Here is a 25,022-nt window from a genome sequence, read left to right as displayed (position 1 = left end):
TTGATAATTCATTTTTCTATCAAATTCTTATGATAATAACTACTCTGAAACTTTTACAATATTTAATATAAGCATCGTTTTGTTATTAGGTCAATAGCATGAACCCTTCATATATGCGCTGCCTGTTTGAAGAATTTGATGTTACAAATGAAAATCAAGCAATTTTCCTACTCTGGTTGAACAGAATGAAATGAGATTTCTCCATCAATTTTCACGATTGAATTTATCAGGTCATGATAAGTTTAATATTATGTGACAATATGGAACTCTGTATTTTTGTTCTATTGAATTAAGGATGCACATGAAATCATTCCCACAATGGGTTGACTCGAGTCAGATAGTTAGCTTTTGACAGCTGATGCGTTCACAAGCAAGAGAATGCAAAGGCCACTTAAGTTATGAACACTCAAACTTTTAAATAATTCTTGATCTTTGATGATATTAGTAACTACCATGTACTAATACTAATGGGAGATTTAGTTTAGAAAGATCTTTATACTTGGAAGGATATAAAAATCATCAAAGAGATAATATAGATAATATATAGACTTTCCCTCTTCAAGGCAGAGATTGGTCAGAATTTAAAGTTAACTTAAAAATCTACTCTGTTGTTTGTCTTTTATATTCTCAGTGAAGTTACACGACTTCCAGAGCACCAGGTATAAGGAACAACAAGAGCACTTTATGTTATTGTGTAATATTAAAATGTTGGAAATAAGTATATGTTCATTTACTGGCAAGCAATTCCTTGAGGGGCATAATGTTACAAATCAGAAAATGGAGAGTCACAAAATGTCATGGACTTCCAAAACCTGGGATTGTTAACTTTATGTGTTAACTCAGAAGATGTGTTTAACCAGAATTAACATTTAAATTAATGAACTTTGAGCAAAGAAAAAACTCTATCAACAAACCAAAAGTCTAAATATAAAAAGTAGATAGACTTCTCCTGGTACAAGAAAACTACAACCTTTGTACTCTTCTGGGCCTCAGTTTACCAACCCACAATAACAACTTTGGACTTACAAAGCCCCCTTCTTGCTTGATCCAAATGCTTACAATAAGTCTCTATGTTCAGACACATCCTCTTGGTTCTGCTTCTATGAAAAATCATAATCACTTGACAAAAGAGCTAAATTTAAACATGTTAATGGCCTAAACACCAACATCAACAGTCTTTCATGCTTTAGTCTGGGGTGGGGAATCTGTGAAACTTTTAATGTGCTGGATTGCAATAGATGCATTTGTACAGAAGACGGACTAATAATGGGCAAATATCTGTTGATAATTCAAGCATTTGTCCTCATTTAGTCTCAAAGTCTTTATAAGCCAAGTATTACTATTCCTACATTATGGACAATATTTCCTAGATTACAACCTAAGTTATAATATCAAATAATTGCTCGGGAGCTAATTATTTAACTTCCTGAAGTGCCAGTCTTCTCTTCTGCAATACTTTATTACAGAGATAACTATTGTTTTCTCTCATATGAAGTATTCCCGGCCCAATACATGCATTTACTCTGCTGCAGCTGCTATTAACAAACCTTTACAGTGTGAAGCATCTACCAAGATAAGAAGCTATTGGTAAGCAAAAACCTATTTATACATTCAGTGCATTGTATTATTCCAGGAATAACTTCTTGTCGAATCAGCTTTTGTGTTTTTCTATACAGAGGAGGATTTTTCTTGGAATATCCTATATACATACAAATGCCTGGTCGGCAAAGGCTTCCCACAGAAGGTGGCATATTTTTAATGTACTTCAAGATGGAGACTTGAAAGATATAAAAAGGATTTGACATCTGGCATGGCGACTCAATTAATTACTGTGTTGGATTAATTAGTGTGCTGAATCTCCTGAGCCAACATCATGAGTCTGAGTAACATTACATCAGTTGGCAAACAAGCAATTTAAACGAGTGTTCTAGCTCAAATTTGGTTCAAAGATGGGCAAGAAAGGGCTAGTAAGCTATATATTTTTGATAAGGAAATTTTGTCTTCATGTTATTAAAAAAACATATTGAAGTACTGTCCAAATTCTAAAGATGCAATAAAATTGAACAAATATTTGACTAATTACAAACTGTACCAAAAGCAACATTTTGCCAAACATAAAGCAAACAAAACAAATCAACAAAATTCTGTCATTATTGCTTTTTTCTTTTATTTTTATAAATTTGGCATCTATGCAAAAATTTTTATCATGTTAAAAATATACTGTAGATATTCTACTGAAGAGGCAGCGTGGGAAGACTTCAAAGTCCTGGAATCAACAGCCAGAACTTTTGTCTTCTCATCTATGAAACCAAAAATTGAAATACAGCAGATTTACAGACTTGTTAGGAGGGGTAAATGAGCTAATCAATGCTCAAGTTTATACACTCTAGTCTAGAAGTAAATAAGCATCATTATATATTAGTCTTTGCTATGCAATGATCAGTATGGTACTGTAATAGTGTAGGTTGCATTTAATGACATAAAATCAGATTAAGTTCTGGAAGATAAAATGTTTTCAAAATATTTTAAAAGTGCACTGTAGTGAAATATTTCAATTTTATAATAAAAGGTGTTGCCTCTAATAGAGCACATAACTAGAGATTTAGGCTCTAAAAAGTATAAACTGAGGTAGTAAGGTATTTCTATAGAGGATAATTGATAATTAGGCACAGCTGATCTGGTACCACAGAGGATTCATACAACTCAGATAGTATCAGAACTATTGGATGCTTCAAATATATAAACTGAATTATTTAAAAATATTAAACATGGCATAAAATGGCTTTGCAATGGTAGAGGAGTGTTCAAACCACAAAACGATGCCCTATAGGTAGCAATGAGAAGTTAGACTTTCATAAACAGGTTTATTTTCCATGCACCACAATTTAACAGAAGGTAAAATGTTATGAAGCCACCATCCTGCATGTGTACTGACAGTGATATAGAGGTTGATAAATCATTGCATTTTAATATAGATATCATTTTGATATAACAAATGGGAAAACCTTCACTCTTCCATGAATGAACGTCAGGTATCATTTTAATGACAGAAACTATTGACAGAAACGTTGGAGAAATGACGAAGGTATGTGGTGGCATCTGAAGGAAGTTTTAAATATGATCAATATCTTAATTCTCAGATATCTACTAAGCAGTGCTGTGGGAACCTGGAAAGTTATACCTCTTGTTTTTCCTTCCTTTCGGTGTCTTGAGAAATCAGGTACCCATATAATAACAAGCAGATGACTTTTAGGCCTCAAAACTTTCATAGAAAAGTTAACGCAACTTATAATGCTGATCACTCATCCTTGCCCTTACAGTTCCAGGCAGCATTATGGAAGGATAACAAAGCTGTCTATTTCTTATTCTTTGTGCACACCTATAATATATGGTATTTAAACTGTGTCATCTGAAATAGAAAGTTGACTGCGCATATCATTAAATGTGAACAGACTAAGCCTGGCTCAGCAAAGCAGCAGTGAGCATCAGTTACCTCACTAGTCAGTCATTAGACATGAATAAGTTATTTCTTTTGGGATTATCTTTATATTAGAGACAAACCATTGGGAAAATGTTTGGAAATCCATAAAATTGACAAAACACAAACTTTTTTTTTTTTTCCAATTGAACCGGGAAACAAGCAGAGATAAAGCCTGACAACGAGTAGCCAACCATCTTAGAAGGTCCACATACCAAGGAATTATTATTCAAGTCCATCTTGCCAGCAAAGGGACCCCAGGTTGTTCCCACCGGAAGTTGCTGCCGACTCTGAATTTTTCGTTCCCCATCTCTCTGAAAGGCCTCCAGCTCTCCTGCAGGGGTGAGAACAGGGGCCATTAGAACACACGTGCATACATCCTAACAATAGCACCTGTTTTGCCTTTGCTCTACACATTCAATATTTTCAGGATTCATATAACAAAAATTAATTACGCTTCCCTGAAAACCAACTGACCTTGGCACCCTTTAAAGAAAGAACGCTTGTCATTATAACGATATTCAAATTCAGTCCAGTTTCTTTTCTGCACTTTCCACACTCATTATCCACAGAAGCCATTCTTAAAAAGCAACATTTCCTTAAAAAGCATTGATCTAATGCCAAAATAGAAAGGAGACTTTGGAGAATAAATGATGGGTAAAATTCTTGCATCGATTCAAAACTTTTGAATAACAGTTATCTAGAGAGAATCTTAAAACAGTTGGCAATCTTCTGGAATTATTAATAATTTCAATGGATAAAATAGGTACATATGCAATAAGCAATGGTATTTCTTTTTCATAAAAACTGTTTTGTGTGTAAGGACAGTCAGTTAAAGACTATCTTCTTTATATTATATTTATATTTACAAGATGTAAAGATGTTACATACATTTCATGTATTAGGAATTAATTGAATATGTGGTTAATAGATAAGTGACTATAAAAAACTAAATGAATAAAATCTGAATGAGGCCCATGACTTGAACATGGTTTAAGACAAACAAAAATTCTTTCCCAAATTAGAGGTTCAATCAATATTTTTACCCTCAAAGTTCTGTTGTGTCATGTGACTATCCAAAGCTCTCAACATTTTAAAACACTACGTCACTAGTATAGTTTCCTGCTTCCTGGTGGTATTTCTCTCAGCCCATTCAACAGCAGATTTAAGAATGAGGGATTGAGGGATTGTTAAATAAAAAGAACTATAGATGGAAAGCCAGGCAGATTAGAAACAGGAAAATTCCAATCAGAACTCAGTGCCCTCAGTCATGACAGTCTTTAATTACCACATATCTGTGGTGGGATCATATTATGGAGGATAGCTTCCATCTTCAGTTTTCAAAAGCAACCCCATCAAACTGAGCTCAATGATATTTCTTCCTATTTTTTAAAAGTATTTCTATTACTCTCTTTGAATTATTTAAATACCAGGTATTATCTTTTGTGTTCTTATTATTACTCATTTTCTAAACCAAAAGTATGCAAACTTTCTCTATACTAAAATATTGTACAAGGCTTAAAATGATTCCATTACAAAATACAAATTCTCCTCTTCTTCTCCAAAAGAATGTTCAGAATAATTTCATGTTCTAACCTTAGGGACTGAATTTGCATAGCCCCCTCTCCACAAACCCCCGCCTCCTTGGCAACTGTTCTAAGAATGAAAGAGTTAATCAATTAAGATAGATACATACTCAATGCTTTTTAGGAGAGTAGAGCAGAAACCAGTAATGCCCAGTAGCCAGGAAAGGGACTGCAAAAATAGTTTCACAGGAAGAATGCCTTGATGGTAAATAACACCAGGGCTGACATGCTAAACTCCGAAGTTTATACAGAATAACTTCTATATGAAGCATATAGAAGTGTAAAAATGGCTTTCAGCATGTGGAATAACAAACCCATTTCTGAGCTTTTCCTCTGAAAGTGTCGTTAAACCCTTGTACAGTCATAACTTGGATTAATACATTTGAATCAGCAGCCTTCCATGGAAAATTTGTCAACGACAGCGCAAAGCTAGCAACCTATTTCCAAGACAAGAACTTCACACCTTGCGTCAGACCCCCCTGCTCCACCAGCAATCTATTTTAATGCTAAAAAATAATCAGCGTGAAAAATGTCTTTCAATCTATGCTTATCCACTTATTGAAGCCTTTGAGGATAACTTTTAAATTTACAGAGAAAACATCTAATTTCTCTCAGATAAGAATTCTGAAAATTTTCAAGTGTTTACGTTTAAAACAATGCTCTCATCTAAATATTAATTAAGAATTTTTGTTTGTACATAAGGATTATTTTCAAATAAATCTGCTTATGTTTATCCATTTTTTTAAAAAGCCATGCCATTTTTATGTGGCACCAGAGGAATCATGAAAATCTTTGAAAACCCCTTTAAAAAGTAATTCATCCTGTCTTTCTGCCTTTGACATATTTCATTTGTAAAGGTTCAGCTGCAGTCAAATAGTGACTCTTATCTACACCTGTGGATTAACAATAAAGACCGTCTTTTCATGGAACAAGAACTGGAAACTCAGGCCAGATCATAAAGTAATACCCAAATACCTCCTAAGTTGTCAGATGTCTCTATGATTAAAATTTTAAACAAACCACAAATACTTTGTGAGTTTGCAATGCGACTACTACACACCACCCAGTCACTGCTCAAGCTCTCAACTCAATCTTTGCCCTGTCATTAGACACCACCATTATCAATGCCATTGGACAACGCCAGTCTCCTTTCTTAATAAGGTGCTGTTTTAAAGTTCGGAGGAACTCTTTTCTGTTGCCAAAGTAGTTTAAAAATAAATCATTTATTTGCAATTGTGTTGATAAAAAGCTACAGCATACCATACGATATTAATATATATTTGGTACCAAGAAACAACAAAAATAAAATGTTGATGTTTGGAAATTATATTTACCTTGCATGTTACTTCAGAGTATGGTATTATTTTAGGTATTAATAGGCATCGTGTAAACTCTTATTGCACTAAAAAGAAGGTGCTTTTTATCCCCAAACTGTCCAATAACTGGCTGAAGAGTCCTTAAAAAGTCTCTGTTAAAGTAAGAATTAGCACTCACTAATTAGTAAGGTGTTTTCCAACTCAGATGGTCCGTGTTAATAGTTTCCTTTCCCCTTCCCTGGCTATATCATGAAAGACAGAAAGAACACCAGGCTCCTGAGTAATAGAACCCAGTCCTAGAACCAGCTTGTCCTAAAATGGGTGGTTCACTGGAAATGTAAAAGCAAAGCTCCAACTCATGTCTAATCTGGGGCTCACTGCTTTATGCCTCCATTCATCAATTCACTCATTCATTTATTACACAAATATTGATTTGATATCGACTAAGCTCTAGACAATATGAAAGACTAAAACATAAAAGAGCAAACAACAGATGCCTGGGCCTGGAATGTAGTGCAGGTTTTGGAGTCCGTATGCCTCAGATAGGCAAAATGATAGAAGTGAGTTGTTATTTGTATTTTAGGAGGTAGAAGAAAATTCCAAGGATGAAATTCAGGCTTAAATTTTCGAGTATGGACCTTGAGCCATGTGCCTTTTGAGAGGCCAAGGGATTGAGTAACGGTTTGATGGAGGAAGGATCAAACAAATTATGAAAATAATGATGGATGATGAGGTGAAGTTCCTAAGTCTCTGGATGAAAGGGAATAATGTGGAATGAAGATTTAAGAAGAGCTCCATGCTGAATAGTGAAAAAAATAATGGGAATGTAATGCCAGCTAGGGGAAGTCACTTAATGCTTCAAATTTCGGTTGTTGTACACAAAAATAGGAATTGCAATAACAAATTATTGCTATGCAAAGTATGTAACCAATATTTAGTATGTCACCAGATCTTTGCGTCATAGCATCCCAATGTCTACCAAGGTCTGTGGTCACAGCTCTGTCTCTTCTCTCCAAATCACTTCATATTTTCACATATCTTTCTCTTCATATCTCCTAGATTTGCCTTTCTTATCAACTCTACCTTCTTTGTCAACTCTGACTAAGTGACTGACCAGTTCCCCTGCAGGCTCCATCCCTGTCAGGATAAGCTTATTAAAATTCCACTATCACTGAGTCAGCCCTTTGTACAAGATCTTGCAGTCACCCCCCTTTGACCTCTCAAAGGGGGCATCTGTGCTGGGACCTCAGCCCCTCCAGGAGACTGTCCATAGCATCTGCCAAGAGATGGATTCTGCTACTTTGCTGCTCTTCCCCAGTCAGGATAGGCCCTTCCCTTCTTCCTTATCTCCTGTTTAGTACCTATCCCATTCTGGGAACTGCTCCTGCTACCCAGGAAACACCCATCACACAACTGTCTTAACAGACCCTATTAATAAAGTTGTACGAGCAAGCACAAACCTACCTATTTTCCTTCCTGAAGTTCCTGTGAACTCAAGAACAAACTGAATATTCCCTCATATTCCTACTGCATTCAGAGTCCACTTTATTAGTGGTAGTTTCTCTTTCATAATTTCTTTCACCTCAACAAAAATATCAACAACTTGATCTACAGCATTTTAAAATGACTATCTCTGGATAGATAATGGTCTAGGTGTGTGGTACTTACAAAACAGAAATTGAACAAAATTAATTATGTACAGATTTTCATAATATGCTAGGTGTCAATTTCAGGACATTTAAAGTTGATTTTAATATTAGCAGAAAATTGTCTTGTGTGTCTTCTCTTTCTATGACAACTTTCACACATTTCATTTGAACAGCCTCTCACTGCTTTCATGGCTTCTACTTCATCTGTGAAAGACAGAGCTAGAAGAAAAATAAAGCCATTATTTCTCTGCCCAGTTCATATTTTGCAGCTATTCTTTAAAAAGGAAACCTTATTTTTAACATTCTGAGTAGGTTCACAGAAAATATCTGAGACACTTAGGACGGTCTAATCAACTTTGGTAAAAGATAATATTGTTAGTGCTGTGGGCTGTTTCTCTTATCTTCTTGATAATGCATACTTTTAAAAGTCTGTGATTACTCAAAGACTTATGATAGCTCCACTTAAAAAAAAAAAGAAGTTAAGTCAAACCACTACTAAACACCCCACAGCTTTAAAAATATCAACCCAGTTTTAGGACTAAATAAAATAAATTGACTGGTGGGGAAAAAAAGTTTAAGTCACCAGAAATGACCTCAAATCTTTTTTCTATGAAGGGATTTTCAATATGATTTTTTTCCACTAAAAAGGATCCCTTTCCATGCCTCTTTAGAAACAAAAGTCTATGAAAATAGTAGTACACAAAAAGGGAAAGATGGGGGCCTTTTCACATCACTCTCCACAATCAGATGAATTCAGCTCCAACTAATTCCAGCATGAAGTTGGTAACATAAGCATGTATGGTATGTTACTTAACATCTCTTAACTGTGGGCTCCGCTTTCATAAAGGATGGGGTTCAAGTAAATGAGATGATAGAAGATCCTATTTCATTTGCTGAAAATAAACTCGGGATTGGTTTAGACTTAGTTTTAAATATATAACCAAATTTCAAAGCAGACCACATGAATTGGTTTGAAATGTTTATCAGGCCTCACTAGAGCAGAAGGCTATAGCTTCAGAACCCATATTTATATTTTCTTCATGGTTGGAAAACATTATACATCATGGTATCAAACATGGACAGCCCTGAAGTCATGCTGAGTTCAAAAAGCGCTCAAAAATTCTGAAACATTTTCAAAGTCAGCCAAGGTGGTGAAAGTATGGCAATGCTCTTTGCTATTTTATGGTTTAACCATTTGACAGCTGTCTGCCGAACACATGAGGGGGCTGGAACATTTTCACTGTTGACTGGTTGTGAAGCTAAACCACAGTCTTGCCACTAGACCGGTTTCTACAAGCACTAATAACCGCATGTCCCATCTTCCGTCTAAGACAAACAACTCCATTTCTTTTATGCTATATTGATGCATCCCTAAGCATTGTTTGACTCAGTAAATGATAGCTGTTGTGTGATGGCAACAAATTGCCATATAAGGATAGCTTTTCTAATTTCCTGTCTCAATTTTTGAGTCATACAGTCACAACACACACTAAACTACAGTTTTGAACATAAACTTGAAATACGACATTCCCTATTCAAGTACTCCAGTCAAACCCTGATAAATCAGGCTGGCCAAGCAGTGATCTTATCCCTTCTGACTCTTTAATAAATCGAACCTTGTAAGTTCCTACTGTTGGAAGTTGTCACTAAATGAAATTGTGACCTTATCCGGCACATGAACTTATCCCGCTGACAACTACATTTATTGTGTGGATAAGAAAGGGGAAAAAAAGAAAAGAGGAATAAAGAAAAAAATGAGATATTTGATAATTCTGATCTTAGCTATATGTAACTCTAACAGATGGGATCTTTTTGATGTTCTATTAATGATTTGCCAAAGATGAGTCTACTTAGAGAAAAATGCCCACCCTAGGTAAGTGCTGGGGTGCTGCAGATGGTATTAATAGCGCATGAAGAGGTACTAGGTGGCAAAGCGAATCAGTAGCTATTAGTCTATCACAAAGAGCCCTGAATTAGCTTGTAATTACACTGCAAAGATAACACAATGGTGGTAGTGAAATAGAAACATCCCTTTTTACAGGCGGCATTTGATACCTGGAAACTCTGTACAGACACTGGCATTTTCTAAAGCCTACAGCGACTCAAAGTGCCGTGTTTCTGAAGAATACAAAGCATTTCTTAGGGCTAAAGCTTCTAGAAAGTCATAGGAAGTTATCAACATGTACTGAATTGTTTAGGAGTGAATTTATCCATGTATGCCATGAAATGTTGCATGCATTATAAACTTGGGTAATTTTCACCTTATTAGTTTGAATGGCCTTGAGGGTTAAGTCTAAAGCAAGGTTTCTATGGGAAGGTCCACTGAAACCTACCATTTGTAGTTATCATCTTCCTGAAAATAGGAAGAGATAAAATATGGGTACAGGAAATAATATTGCTGGTAATGATCTAGACCAGTGGTTCTCAACCTTCTTAATGCAGCAGCCCCTTTAATATAGTTCCTCATGTGGTGACCCCCCAACTATAAAATTATTTTTGTTGCTACTTCATAACTGTAATTTTGCTAATGGTATGTATCATAATGTAAATATCTGATAACTTAGGTGACCCCTGTGAAAGGGTCAGTTGAACCCAAATGGGTCATGACCCACAGCTTGAGAACCACTTGATCTAGATTATCAACTGTAGGTGTTTTTACACACACCATGATGTGAAATTACGAGAGAGAAATCATCTACATGTCTGTGCCTAAGGTGAGGTGGGGGAAAAAAGGGATTGTCCTATTCTGCTCTCCCCTCTGTGGTCTGTGCACAGGAACAAAGAAATGGGGTAAAACAGATGTGGCAGGTATCCGAAACGTGTGCTTGGCATGCCTCACTCTGGAAAAGCTTTGGAAGAGTGAGTGGAAACAGGAGCTGCTGTCTTGGCAGACTTCTCAGTTGTTGGAAGTAGGAAGGTAGTCAACTATCCTGTGCTCAGACATCTGTCACAGTGGGCTTCCCAGATGCAGGAACCTGCTCTGGCCTCCCAGACAACACTCCTTGTCAGAGGCTGATGTGATACCATTTCCTGATTCCAATCTTGAGAAGCAAAGGGAGCTTATGTTTGGGAACCCTGTGCTTGAAAGGAATCCTGAGGGAAGTTCAGCAGCCTGGCTGGCAGACTCAGGAAGCAGCAGCAGGAGCCACAATCTCAGGGAACCCGCAGGGGGGAAACGGGTCAGGATTGCAGGGGCTGCTAACAGCGCCTGAATTTTCCAGGAGGGGAAACTAAAGGAAACCTTGGAGAAACATCAGCCACACGTCTGTCTGAGGTAAAGTGAAGAGGGGAGACTTTTAAATCAACATTTAACAGAGCCAGAAAATCCAATTGATGAGTTATGGCTGTAAACTTCAATCAACCTTATTTCTTTGTTTAGTTAACATGGAGTCTGTCGAAAAAAACCCTCATGCTTTCTCCTAGGCTGCTGTCACTAATCTGTAAGATGTTGCTTCACTTACATTAGGACTTGCCACAAGTTTCAGGTGATTTTTAACGACCAAAATTACCTGTTTGTTGTTTTATTGGATATCATTTCTCTTGTAGCCTGTAGTTAGCCAAAATATAGTAGGTCTTCATCATGGTAATGTGGTTTAGATGGAGATGAAAAGACTTACGTTGACAAGATTGGACAGATAAACATCCTTAGGCATCAATTGCAATAGGGTGAGCTATGCCAGGAAGAAAGAGACTGGATGAGTTTCTGTTTGGGAGTGGGAGTGTGACCTGGTGGATTGCAATATGAGAGGGCTAGATGTACTAAGATGACTTGACAGATGAGTAATGACATGGGGGGTCTACATGAAAGCTTTTAGTCTGGTTGAGGCAAGAAATAACTTACTGTGAAGTTCTTTCAGTCAGCAACAGAGAAGTATAGAAGCATCATCACAGAGGTATTCCACTGAAGATTTTTGGATTTTGATTTGGAGAACATAGGTAACAAATGTAACTATTATTTTAAATTATTACTTAAAAAATTTAAATAAGAAATCATGAAATACTAAAGATATGATATGCCACTGAAGAATATTGACCTTATGAGTTTTCAGCTGAAGCCTAACACTATTACCAGAATACCACATGTAATGTAATGATATGTGAATACTTGTATGGATCTTGGGAAAATAAGTTCTACACAGCAAAAATCACTAAAGCATAATAATGTCACTTAGCTCTCTTTAGTGTGTAGTATCTCTGGAAAATATAATATGTATTTATTTAGTTTGACAGTCCCTTGGTCCTGGGAAGATCTGATTTATAAAGCATCATACTGACATGAAGTTGATTATTTTTAAAGTTTGAACATAATATTATTAAAAATATTATTAATTTCATATATTACTTGCAAAAATGTAATATCTACTGGCAAGGCAATCTATAAGGCATTTCCTTATATTGCTGGAAACATGCATACATGCATATGTGTATGTGTGTGTTTGTGTGTGTATGTGTGAATATTCTAAAGTCACATAAAAATGTCCAAAAAAAAAAAAAAAAAACTGGGGCAAATTGAGGTTCCCTCATGCTACTTTGAAGTGTTGATGGTCTGTCTTACTATGGTTTGAAGGCTCCGCTTGTCCAGTATATTTCTTAGAAACAATAAGCATCCTTGTTATGTGTAAATCTTGCATCATCCTCTGAAGCCCACCTGCTTGTCTAATAAACCTTTGCTAATTACTCAGCTTCTTTGTCTAAAGTCCACAGGGATAAGCTCTTTTAGCACTTAAACACCTACATTATTTTTCATTGGTTTCTCTGTTATAATGGTGACTCTAGATACCTCTACAATGCTTTGTATCTGGTAATGTTATGGGTAGTACACAGAGTGATATAATTTTTGCTATCATATTTATTAGGATGTGGCTTAAACTAAGGTAAATTTGAAGTGATTAAATGATTGCAATTCTGGATTTCAACCCTGGCTTTCTAATTCTCTTATACTTTATTATTTCCCTTAAAATAATTAAAAGCTAGGCAGTGAGTGCAGGCTCATATCAACAGCCACTAGAATGAATTCAGGTATAAGATTAGCTGCCACTTGATTTGGAAGGCAGAATGTTTACACCTAAAGGACAGTCCACAGGCAAGTTGACAGGAAAGATTGAAAGTAAACCCTGGGCAAGTATTGCAGAGGAAAGAATATGAAACTTGTGTGAACATCAGGAATTCATAATAAAAACCTTCACATTTCTGCCCCCAAATTTCTAGAAAAAAGCACAAGATTCAAATAGTCGAGTTCCACACCAAAGTATATTCATCAGAGGAAAGATTTACTTAGGGTCAGACTGTCTGTCTGTCTGTCTGTCAGTCATCCCTTCTTCTTCTTCCCTCACAGGTGCAGCTCACTCAGGCTGACCTGAAACTCACTATACAGCCCATGTTAACCTCAACTCATGGCAATCTTCCTACCTCATCCTCCCAGAGTGTTGGAATTACGGGCACGAGGCATCACACTCAGCAAAACACTAAGGTATTAATTAAAATTAAAAAAAAAACTTAAGTATGTCACGTTACTACCAGGAATTCTATAATTCTTTATTCCCAATAATCCAGAATGCATAAGACAGTTGAATATTTTAAACGACTCTCAAAAATTTAAGCCATACTGATAGTACTTCCTCTAGAAATGACTACCAGATGTGGAATTGCACGCAGTTATTTAAAGCTATGAAATTCACTGTCCTTACCTCCTCTAACTTGTAAATATCATATGCTTTCTATAACACACTTAACATCTCCAATGTATTAAGTACAAATATGCTCATTATAATGTCATTCTCTCTTTTCTAAAATTGTTATTGTGGTTTTGGACCTGACCCCAAGGTGTCATGTATACTAGACAAGTTCTCTACCACTGAGCTGTGCACTCAACTCTCAATCTCTCTTCATTTGTCTTTCCTTTTCTCCTACTCTCCTTGGCTCTTGACCTCTCTAATATGACAGACTGGCTGAGTCTGCTCATGAACATAGCTCTGCTAAACTCAGCATCTACTGCTCAGAAACAAGGCTGAGTACTTTCCTGCACATAGATGAAGCTGCAGCTGAAACCACCATTTCTGTGGAGTGGTCCAAAGTATAATATACACAACTCCATATGATCTAAGTCATTAACTTCTACATGAAGAATTAATTCCAGGACTGTTTTACTTACAGATCAACATTCAACTAAGTTTTAATTCAATAAACATTTACTCATTCAAAATTACATTTTAATCACTTTTAATACCAGATATAGTATTGGATATTGGATATATAAACAAGAATGTCCTATCAATCATTTTCATGAGTGGTTTACTCCAGTGGTGGTAAAATATTCATTGCCAGTTGTAACAAGTTTATGGTGAAGATATAAGATAATTTCTCCAGCAATGGGATCTCAAAGAGAAAGGTGGCAAGGGACCAGAAAAGGCCCACCTACTTCTTTCTTTTTAAAAATCAGAAACAACCACTTCTAAAAATTGGACAAAAATATGGTACTAACACGGACATGGAAGGACATCTGTTATGTTATTCATAAAGCATTTGCAAGTCAGAGGTTCAGAGATTATGAAAACATTGCTTTAAGATAAAATGATTGCCAAATGAAACTGAACAAATGGTTGGCAATCATTAAAACAGTTTCAAGATTGGTAGAATGACTATCAGTAAGTTTCTATTTTCCGTAAATATATTATTCTTAGACAAAATGGCGTTCTTGAAAAATACTAGAAATTACTTTATAAGTTGATTTCAAATACTGTATTTGATATAAAATATTCTTAGTATTTGAAATTTTATTTAACTGCTTTTCAGTAATTTCACATGAGATGATGCAATAATTCTGGAAACACTCAAGTTCAACCCTGTGCTAAAGATCTAATAAACAAGCTCATTTTTAAGTGTATTTTCGAGGCCTCTCATTTCATAGTGCTTCAAATAGAGAAGGTTGTCTGACCAATTTTTCTCTAGGTTTGATGAGCTCACTCAGAAATAATGATGCAATGTTTGATATAAAAATCCAATACCCAGAAATGATCATAGTTACAGGTAATGCAGGAAGTCAACTTTGCTTCTTTTAAGAAATTCTCCACAGTTCTACATTATTACAAATGATATGGTGATATATCATTTGTATTTTATATATATATATATATATATATATATATATATATATATATACATATATATATCAGAATGCTGAAACAATTAAATAAGTACTAAATGTGAAATATACCTTTAAAATATTACTATGTAAATGGATAGATGTTGCTCACCAAGCAACAAAAGCTTCAGTAAGTCTCAGAAGCTAGAAAATATATTAATACATACCTGTTAAATGTGAGGAATTTTGATTTATTAAAGGAAAACTGAGCATAAAAGTAAAGATAGTTCATCATAAGCTCTTAAAGCAGAAAATGACATTCTGCAAATCAGGTCTGGTTACTTTGTTTATAATAAATATCAGCAATCCAGAAGAGCTAAGTAATAATAAGTACAGTGACATAGATATCATTGTTCATATTTCTTAGTGTCGAAATAATAACTTGCATTATAAAAAACTTGGTCTTAATCACATTGTATTCCATCTTAAATAAAAATTAATACATGAGTGTCCATCAGCTCTGTATTTTCTGATTAAGGAAATTATAATACTGTAGTGATCATGCTGTTACATATAATACATATAAATACAAGCATAAGATAGCCAAAAGGATATATATATAATATTTAACAAATTCCTTTATTGATCTGTGGAGAACAGAGGAAGCCTTGATAGAATGTACAAGGAGCAGATGAAGTCTTGAGTGGATGTGTATTATTGACAAGGACTCCAATGCCTAAAACATATGGGAACTGACAAAGCCTTGCCCAGTCAGGCTCAGGAAATAGGAAAAGCCTTCTTCTGGTCCATGTGAAAAGGTTTACAGAGTATATAGAAAGCAATGAATGCAGCTTCCTCCTCCCAGATGTCTACAACAGGAGACTGCTTCCCTGAATGAATCTCCTACTGACACAGCAAACCTGTTCTCCTGTGTTGTGCATAGTAAAAGTGCTGAGTTTCCAGGTTGTTGTATGGATGGGATGGCTCCATTAGAATATCAATGGCTCACCTGACCCCAACTTTTCTGTTTGTGTGTCTAAGTGTCTGTCCTTTCTTCATTCCTTCATTGCCCTAGTCAGGTTTCTAAGAGGAAGCCACATGGGATTCATCAGATCCCACAAATCATTAAAAGGGTGGGATATATATATATATATATATATATATATATATATATGGCTTCAATAGAGGGGGTGGAGGGGACCTTTGTTTACCATTGTGAGAAGCAGCTTAGATGGCTTCCTGTGTGTCTATGATGTGTAATTACTTTACTATGTTTGATTACATGACAAAACCCTCACTCCAGACTCATGTGTTTGAAAACTTGATTCTAGTTGGTAGGACTGTTTGGGGAGGTATGGAACCTTTATGAGCTGAAGTTCTACTGGAGCAAGTGTGCTACCTTCTGTTTCTCCTCTCTGCTTCCTGTGTCAGCACCACTGAAATTAATTCATAGAGTGGAAGTCTGACTCATTAGGCTTCAGAGAGAAACAAGACCCATATTAGCTGCTGGGATAGAGGTGATTGCTGGGGTATTTGGGTGATAAATCTGGCTTCTTTCTGTCCATGTCCTGAGAACTTGTCTGAGACTAAATTAAAAAGCAATGAATTCATTCATTTGATATAACAGTGTTGCTGGAGGGCTTCTCTCCAGGTTCCCCAAGCCCCGAAGTCTCACAATCCACTTATAAAATACTCAGACGCTTATATCACTTGTAAACTGTATGGCTGTGGCAGGCTTCTTGCTAACTGTTCTTTTATCTTAAATTAACCCATTTTTATAAATCTATACTTTGCCACGTGGCTGGTGGCTTACCAGAGTCTTTACATGCTGCTTGTCCTAGTGGTGGCTACAGTGTCTCTCTCCTCAGCCTTCCGCTTCCCAGAATTCTCCTCTCTCCTTGTCCCACCTACTTCCTGCCTGGCAACCTACTTCCTGCCTGGTCACTGGCCATCAGTATTTTATTTATATAGAACAATATCCACAGCACTTCCTCTTTTTTCTTTTTTTAAAAAGGAAGGCTTTAACTTTAACATGGTAAAATTACATATAACAAAACAATTACCAAGCAAGAATTATAGTTACAATATTAAAGAAGATGTCCAATCTATCTTATATTTGTGAGTTTAAGGTTTTATATCTAACTGATCTTTTATCATAACTGAGGAAATTACAACTATCTAGTTTTCAACCACATCAAAGACATGAGAAGGAACATAATGGTACCTGAGAAATGGTAGATGGATGCAAGCAACTTTCGGGAATCTTGCAGAAGTAGACCAAGACAGCTGGCAGCCTGGACAGTCACCTAATGTTTCTCAGCATTGTTGGTGCATTTAAATTGGCTACAGGCCTAGAGTATCTGACAGACCATTTTTAGAAGCAGGAATTCTGAGAGACCATCTTACCCTGTCTTGGCAGAGTACAGTGGTCGCTTTCCTTGTGTCCCGCTTGTCCAGAAAGGACAGCATTATATTTGTATTGTCAGCCATCAAGGCAAGGGCAGTTCTTTGCCCAGTAGGCCATTTTGTGCCAAAAAGACAAACTTCCAAATGGAAATGTCTTAGAAGCCCAACATCCTCTCGGGATCAATTGGTGCAGCCAGGAGCAATTGTGTCTCACGTCAACAGAATTTTAAGTTATTTAAATGCCATATTCTCTAGTTCTATGAAGTGTTTGAAGATTACCTATCTATCTGAAATATATCTATGTATATCTAGAAGACTTAACTAACATGGCTACAGATATGATTATCATAGATGACTAATTATTAATCTATTTTTTAATTATCCATTACAATTTTAAATGAGTTACATAAACATAATACCTCACACAAGAATAGAAATATATATATACAGTATAACAAAATTAACTTCAATTTTGTATCAATAAACTAAAATTTATACCAATATAAAACATTTTAAACATAAACTAAAATCTATACCAATGTAAAACATTTTAAACAAGTTGTTCTTTAAAAGTAGGTTCATTAATCTACCCTTTTATCTTATCATCTCTATATCCTCTTATATATCTATATCATATCCCCTTTTCTTTTTTAGAAAGAGATCACATTTAAAATCAACCTGTTTTAAATAAAAATATTGTTTTTTCTCTGTCCCACATCAGAGGACTCTTCTGATTTGGGACACAAGAATCTCTTAACCATTTTTTTTTAAGCAATATGTCTGGGTTTAGAGGGGGAGTGAGTCAATTCCACCTCTAAAGCCAGCTTGGTATATTTGGGAATTTGGGCATAGCATCTCTTACTACTTTCTGCTGGAGGGGGCGCTGTATCTTATGAGGATGCAAAGAAAATTTTAGGCCTATGGGGTAGTCCGTGAGGCTGTATTGTGTGAACCAGTTGCCTTGAAACCGCTCTGGATGTTGGATCATCTGGGCCATGGTGTCATCGGAGACCTTTCAGGGGGTCTTGGCTGGTCAAACCTGATGTATCTTAATCTGAAACAAATCCATAGCCTCTGGCTTTCTGTGGAAACAAAAGCAGAACCTCTTTTCCAAAGCAACATATCCTTAAGTCCAAATTTTGAAATGAAGGTACCTTTAAAATATACATTTTGGCATAACTCAACAGCTTTTGCAATCAAATGTTTTTCTTCAGTTATGAATATCAAAGAGAACATAATCCAGATTCTCTGTGTGGTAGCCATCTTCACGTGGCTTATTTTTTATATTACCTTGAGCCTATTGCTTTAAACTGCACCATTCTAAGACTGAAACGGCGGTGTGGCTGCTGGCTCCGCCCATTTCAGCTTACCAACATGGCGTTTTCCGCCAGTTCTGTGAGTCATCAAGTCTCAGAAATAGTGGGTCTAAGCTTTTATCAAAGCAGTGTGTAGCCCAGAAACCTTTTTTTTTTTTTTTTTTTTTAATACTAGTAAAGACTAAATCTACCACACAGCTTAATGTGCCACTGGCAGACGCCTCATTTCCGCCATACTGCTGGTCAAATGCACATGCCAGGAACCCGCCAGTGTTCAAACCTGCGTTTTGCGTCGTCTAGCTGCCAGTATGAGACAAGAAGCAGGAACATGGTTTTGGCTCTGTTTAGAATTGGTTATTAAATATTCTCAGGTTTAAGGTGGAAACTCGAGCCGTTGGGAGCCATTTGTTGCTGGAGGGCTTCTCTCCAGGTTCTCCAAGCCCCGAAGTCTCACAATCCACTTATAAAATAATCACTCAGATGCTTATTCTTGTACTTTCTATCTTATTAACATTTTATAAATCTATTTGCACGTGGCTGTGGCTTACGACTTACATGCTGCTGCGTGGCTGCGTGTCTCTCCTCAGCCCCACTTCCCATTCTCCTCTCTCCTTGTCCCACCTACTCCTGCCTGGCAACCTACTTCTGCCTGTCACTGCATCAGTTTTATTTATATAGAGCAATATACATAACAAGCAAGAGTATAGAACAACAGTGATATATAATTTATTATTGATTTCTCTCATGCAAGATGAAAATGACAACAAGTAGGCATAAAAAAAAAAAATTACAATCTGAGGTGGGTAAGCTGCTGTGGATGTTCTGTATGGCAATGTGTTGCTCTGATGGTCAATAATAACACTGATGCCGTGGCTAGAAAGTATACACTAACAGAGAAAAAAAAAAAAAAAAAAAAACACGCAAAAAAGCAGCATGAAGAGCGTAAGCATGAAATGCAAATAGAGTAGAAATGGAAAAATATAAGAACAATTACAAAAGCCTGCCACACCATACAGTTTTAACATATAGTCTCTGTGTTTACTTGTTGGTCTGAGCGCTGTGGACTGGCGGGTGTCAAGATTGTCCTGACTGTGCACAAGCAGAACTCTAGTACAATGACACCACTTGCAGAGTTTCCACTAAAGCCTGAGAAAGATTCTAAATGAGCTAAACAGTCCTAATTGTCTCTCAATGAGCACAGCTGCGGTTTGAGCTACTTGTTTCCTGGTGTTGCGCTCGACCTGTAGTTGCGGGAATGAGCCTCTGCAAGTGCCATTAAGCTGCATGTGATTTAGCTTGCTATAAAAACAAAAAAAAGTCTGGCTACACATGCTTGGATAAAGCATAACCATGAAGTCAGAGCTGGCTCAAATACCATCGCATGTGGGAAGTGAGGCGGGCAGAGCAGCAGCCATAGCGCCATTTCAGTCTTACAAATGCTGCAGTTTAAAGCAATAAACTCACAATAAACAGATTCAGATGTAATGGTTACAATGTGTAAAATATACGTACTGAAAGAGACAAAAAAATAATACAGTATATAAACAAAACATAGTTTAAAAAAAAAGTCTTTAAAAGACAATGAAAAATATAAAAAAAAGCACGTAAAGAATATACACAGAGAATTGGATGTTGTCTTTGATTTAACTGCAAAAAAACATATCAAAAAGATGTGAGTTAAACCAATATGTATATATAAAGATACTTGACTTCAATTTTATTAGATGTGTTGCTTTGAAGAGCTCTGCTTTTGTTCCACAGAAGCCAGAGCTATGATTTTTTCAGATAAAGATACATCAGTTTGACAGCAAGACCCCTGAAAGTCTCAAAACACATGCCAGTGATTCAACATCAGAATGTTGAAGGCAACTGGCTCGGACAATACAGCTCATGACTATTCATAATCTAAATTTCTTTGTTCCCATAAGATACAGTGCCCCCAGCAGGAAGTAGTAGAGAAGCTATGCCAAATCCAAATTATATGTAATTTTATCTTTAAGGTTAAACTTCCTTTGAAAAAAAAAAAAAAAAAAAAGGAAGTGCTGTGGATGTTCTGTATGGCAAATGTGTTGCTCTGATTGATCAAAAATAAAACTCTGATGGCCAGTGTGTTATTATGCCCCGCGTGCCCCCCTGCTGTCGTTATGCCGCATGCTGCCCTTGTGGCTCCCCGCCCGCACGACCATGCCATCGGAGCCGTGTGCTGATTAAAAGAATCATAGCATGGTTACCTTTTAAAGCTTTATTGAGGCCCACAGAGGGCTCACCCTCTTTTTAGGCTGGGAATCCGGCGAAGGCTGATGACGTAATGAAGGATCAAATCCTTACACAGTGGCTAGGCAGAGAGGAGAAAAGAAAGAACAGGAAGGCAGAAGGAGACACTGCCAGCCACCGCCAGGACAAGCAGCATGTGAAGATGCCGGTAAGCTATGAGACATGTGGCAAGGTATAGATTTGTAGAAATGGGCTAATTTAAGATATAAGAACAATTAGCAAAAAGCAAGCCACAGCCACACAGTTTGTAAGCAATATAAGTCTCTGTGTTTACTTGGTTGGGTCTGAGTGGCTGTGGGACTGGCAGGTGATAGACATTTGTCCTGACTGTGAGCCAGGCAGGAAAACTCCAGCTACAGTAAGCACTAGGAAGCTTAATGTTACAACAAAATCATGTGCTATAATTGTTAAGATTAGAACCATTAAAGAGAATCTTCTTGCTTTACATTTGAAAGGTAGGAAATGTGCTCCAACTTGTAACGTGAAAGAGACAAAGGTGTTTTATCCTATCAAGTAATTGCTTGAGCCCACAAAAGTTGCAAGGATCTGTCCCAAACAGGCAACTGATTTGGACAATGTCATCAATCTACCTGGGTTTGGCTTTACAGGCATAGAAGCTATAAGATTCAAGATGCTCAAACCTTCCTGTGAGGTTTGAGAAAAGTGCCATGGCCAGGTCTGACAAGGAGATTCCAAAATCTACTAAATGAAGATGCAGTGGTGAAGTTTGTATTGTTGATACTCCAAGGAATTGAAGATGCCAAGCTGTGAGACATCTGCCAAAGAGAACTGCATAAAAGGGAGTAGAACCAGTTCAAGAAAGAATGTAAGCAGGGCATGGCTGTGCATGCCTTTAATTCTAGCACTCAGGAGGCAGAGGCAGGTGGAGTTCAAGGCCAGCCTGGTCTAAAAAGCAAGTTCCAGGACATCCAGGGATATACAGAGAAACCCTGTCTTGAAAATCCAAAAGCCAATCCCCTCCCCCAAAAAGAAAGACAGACAGATAGAATGGAAGGAAGGAAGGAAGGAAGGAAGGAAGGAAAGTAGGTAGGAAGGAAAAGACAGGAAGGAAGGAAAGAAGGAAGAAAGGAAGGAAGGGAGGGAGGGAGGGAGAGAGGGAAGAAGAAATGCACATTATATAGGCAGCAAAGCTTTTGTTGAGAAGCCACATAAGCTGTTTCAAACTGAAGCCTCAGATACTGTACATGGAGGTACAGGATTTTGTGTTTTCCTCAATGGATTACAGTCTTGCTTTGGCTCAATATTTCCTCACTATCCCTATTCTTCCCCTTTGGGATGGGTAGTATATTCTGTGTCATTATATACTGGACGTGTGTGAATTTGGTTTTTGTTGTTGTTGTTTTTATTTTTGTTTTTTTTCCAGAGGTTACAGTTATAAAATTGCCTTAAGTCTCAGCAGAGATTTTGAGTTTGGAACAGTGTTGAAACTGTTATAGAATATGAGGACTTTTAAGGATTGAACTAAACTCATTTTGTATCATGAGATGTCATGAACCTATGGGTGCAAAGGAGCAAACAGCTTGCTTTAAATAAGAAATGTCCCCCATAGGCTGATGTATTTTAACACTTGGTCCGCAGTTGGGGTTGCTGTTTGGGGAGATTATGGAACCTTTAGGAGAAGCATCTCTGTGGGAGGAGCCTATCACTAGAGGCAGGCCTTTAGGGTTCAGTCTTACCCTACTTCCTATTCTTTTCCTCTGATTCCTGTATGTAGATAATATGTGATCAGTTGGCTTTTTGATGCTGCTACCATGTTATGCCATCCCTACCACTGTGGACTCCAGCCTCTAGAGCCATAAACCTGAGTGAGCTCTTTTGCCCTTAAGTTGCTTTGGTATTTTGTCTGAACAGGGAAGTAACTAACACATTAACCACGGACAGCCATTTAGTTTACCACTTGTTCCTAAGCAGTCAACATAAGCACACATAGGCAAAGGACTTGCTGTGATGCTGGACATACAGGAGATACTCAGCAGAGGTTAAGAATTTTATCTTGACATCTTGCAAGTAATTAAATGAAATCAAAAGAAGCATATGGATAGAACTTCCTTTCATTTAACCTTTAGGCTTGATAACGGTAGCTGGACACACTAGTACTAGAGCCATTTTTATTCCACAGGGATAAAGGAACATAACAAATAATCCTGGAATCAAAAGATAACAGGAATAGGTCCTGGAGCTGATTCTACCCACATAGGTAATACAGAGATTCAGTGCACAGTAACCCTCTGCTGATATTTCTTTCTTGCCTCATAGGTAAACAAGCAAAGGTAGGTAGCTGTGAAGGTCAACATCAAAGATGGGTCACCCACTCCATTTCTAGATAACCAGGATTAACTGCTCCACTGACATTATCCTGACATTATAGAGGATATTATATCCAGAGAGGAGAAAATGAGGAATATGTGTCCACATTAGTTAAAAGATTAAAGTTGCACAATACTATATAAAACAATAAGGAATAGTTGTTCAATCTAGCTAGTTATTGTTTTATCATTTCTATTCAAGTACTCCCAATTATAAAATAAAAATATAACATAAAACATTAGGTAAGTACACATACTAAATACTATATAAGACATTACATTTGAGCCCTTTATCACTTAGGTCTTCCTGTTAGAGTGGACTCAGGGAGAGTGTCTAGGAAATAAACTAGGATCGGTGTTAAACCACTTAGATGTCAGTGAAAGAATCTTTTTTGTTGTTGTTGTTTTTGAGACAGGGTTTCTCTGTGTAGCTTTGGAGCCTTTTCTGGAACTCACTCTGTAGCCCAGGCTGGCCTCAAACTCAGAGATCTGCCTGCCTCTGCCTCCCAAGTGCTGGGATTAAAGGCGTGCACCACCACCACCTGGTGACAGCAAAAGATCTTATGATCATAATATTTTCAGTTGTTGACACTAATCATCTTATTTTCTAAGTTGTTTAATGTAATTCACATTTACCTTATCTAAGTTACTTATCTAATGTAATTGTATATATATTTATATATGTATATCTATCACCCTTTTCTTAACTCAATAGAATTCTGACACTCAAATTAATACAACTAAATATGATATGAGATAGAAGAATTGATCAAGATTCAATAGGAATCTTGTAAGGTCATGACTGTTGATGTGCTGAATGACATTTATTAACAATGTAAAGGATAATTATATTGTAAAGTCAAAGGAATCCCAATTACTCAATCTGAAAATGTACAGTATTCTAAATATAAAGTAATTATCACCATTTCGTTTAAAACATTAATGATTGTATGATCCTTTATACAAATATATATCAAAATGAAGGTTTATTCCTTAGCCAGTATTCTATAAAGACAGAGATATCATGTTATTAACCATTGTATGAATATCTTTGTTCAATTCAAAAATCTGTGCTCTAAGCTAAGGATATCAAACCTGAATAATGCATCACTGTAGGAAAAGTATCATAATTTTAATGTACAATAAAATATGTATTTTTTATTCTCAAGGTCAAGAAATGAGTAGATTAAGGTTGAGAATGATTGTATTTACTATTACTTTTACTAATCCATAAGAAAGTCCAAGAAAGATTGTGTTTCCATAGGTCAGCTGCATACAAGTATGTGACACTTAGGTCTGACTAAACTCACTTAGTGATTCATTTAATAAACAAGTATACGATGAACATCACTGCTGCATGTGAGCCTACAATGTGTTTGGGAGATCATTTTCCTTAAGCAATTTGCTCAAATGGTGATGATTGAATCAATACTTTAGCCCATGTTTGTGTTTATTATGAAGCTACAATCTATAGTTTCCATCATGAGGCTCTTTATACCCCCTTTTCTCCAGAACATGTGCTTAGCTGATATCTATATGTCTATATCTATCTATATATACACATAGCTTCAGCTTTGTTATATGAAATA

General features: G+C 36.5%; 1 protein-coding gene across 2 annotated transcripts in view; it reads right to left on the bottom strand.

Moving 5' to 3' along the window:
* Zfpm2 (zinc finger protein, FOG family member 2) overlaps nt 1-25,022 on the bottom strand; it is a 440,040-nt gene that overhangs the window by 213,565 nt on the left and 201,453 nt on the right. For both annotated transcript variants that reach the window (XM_028879292.2, XM_028879294.2), the window contains one exon: nt 3,694-3,812. In XM_028879292.2, coding sequence (XP_028735125.1) covers nt 3,694-3,812 — 119 coding nt within the window. The remainder of the gene's footprint in view (nt 1-3,693; nt 3,813-25,022) is intronic.

The sequence above is a fragment of the Peromyscus leucopus genome, chromosome 20 (assembly GCF_004664715.2).
Source record: "Peromyscus leucopus breed LL Stock chromosome 20, UCI_PerLeu_2.1, whole genome shotgun sequence".
NCBI classification, from domain to species: domain Eukaryota; kingdom Metazoa; phylum Chordata; class Mammalia; order Rodentia; family Cricetidae; genus Peromyscus; species Peromyscus leucopus.
The sequence above is the reverse complement of the archived record's forward strand: the minus strand, read 5'-3'. Positions and strand labels throughout refer to the sequence as shown.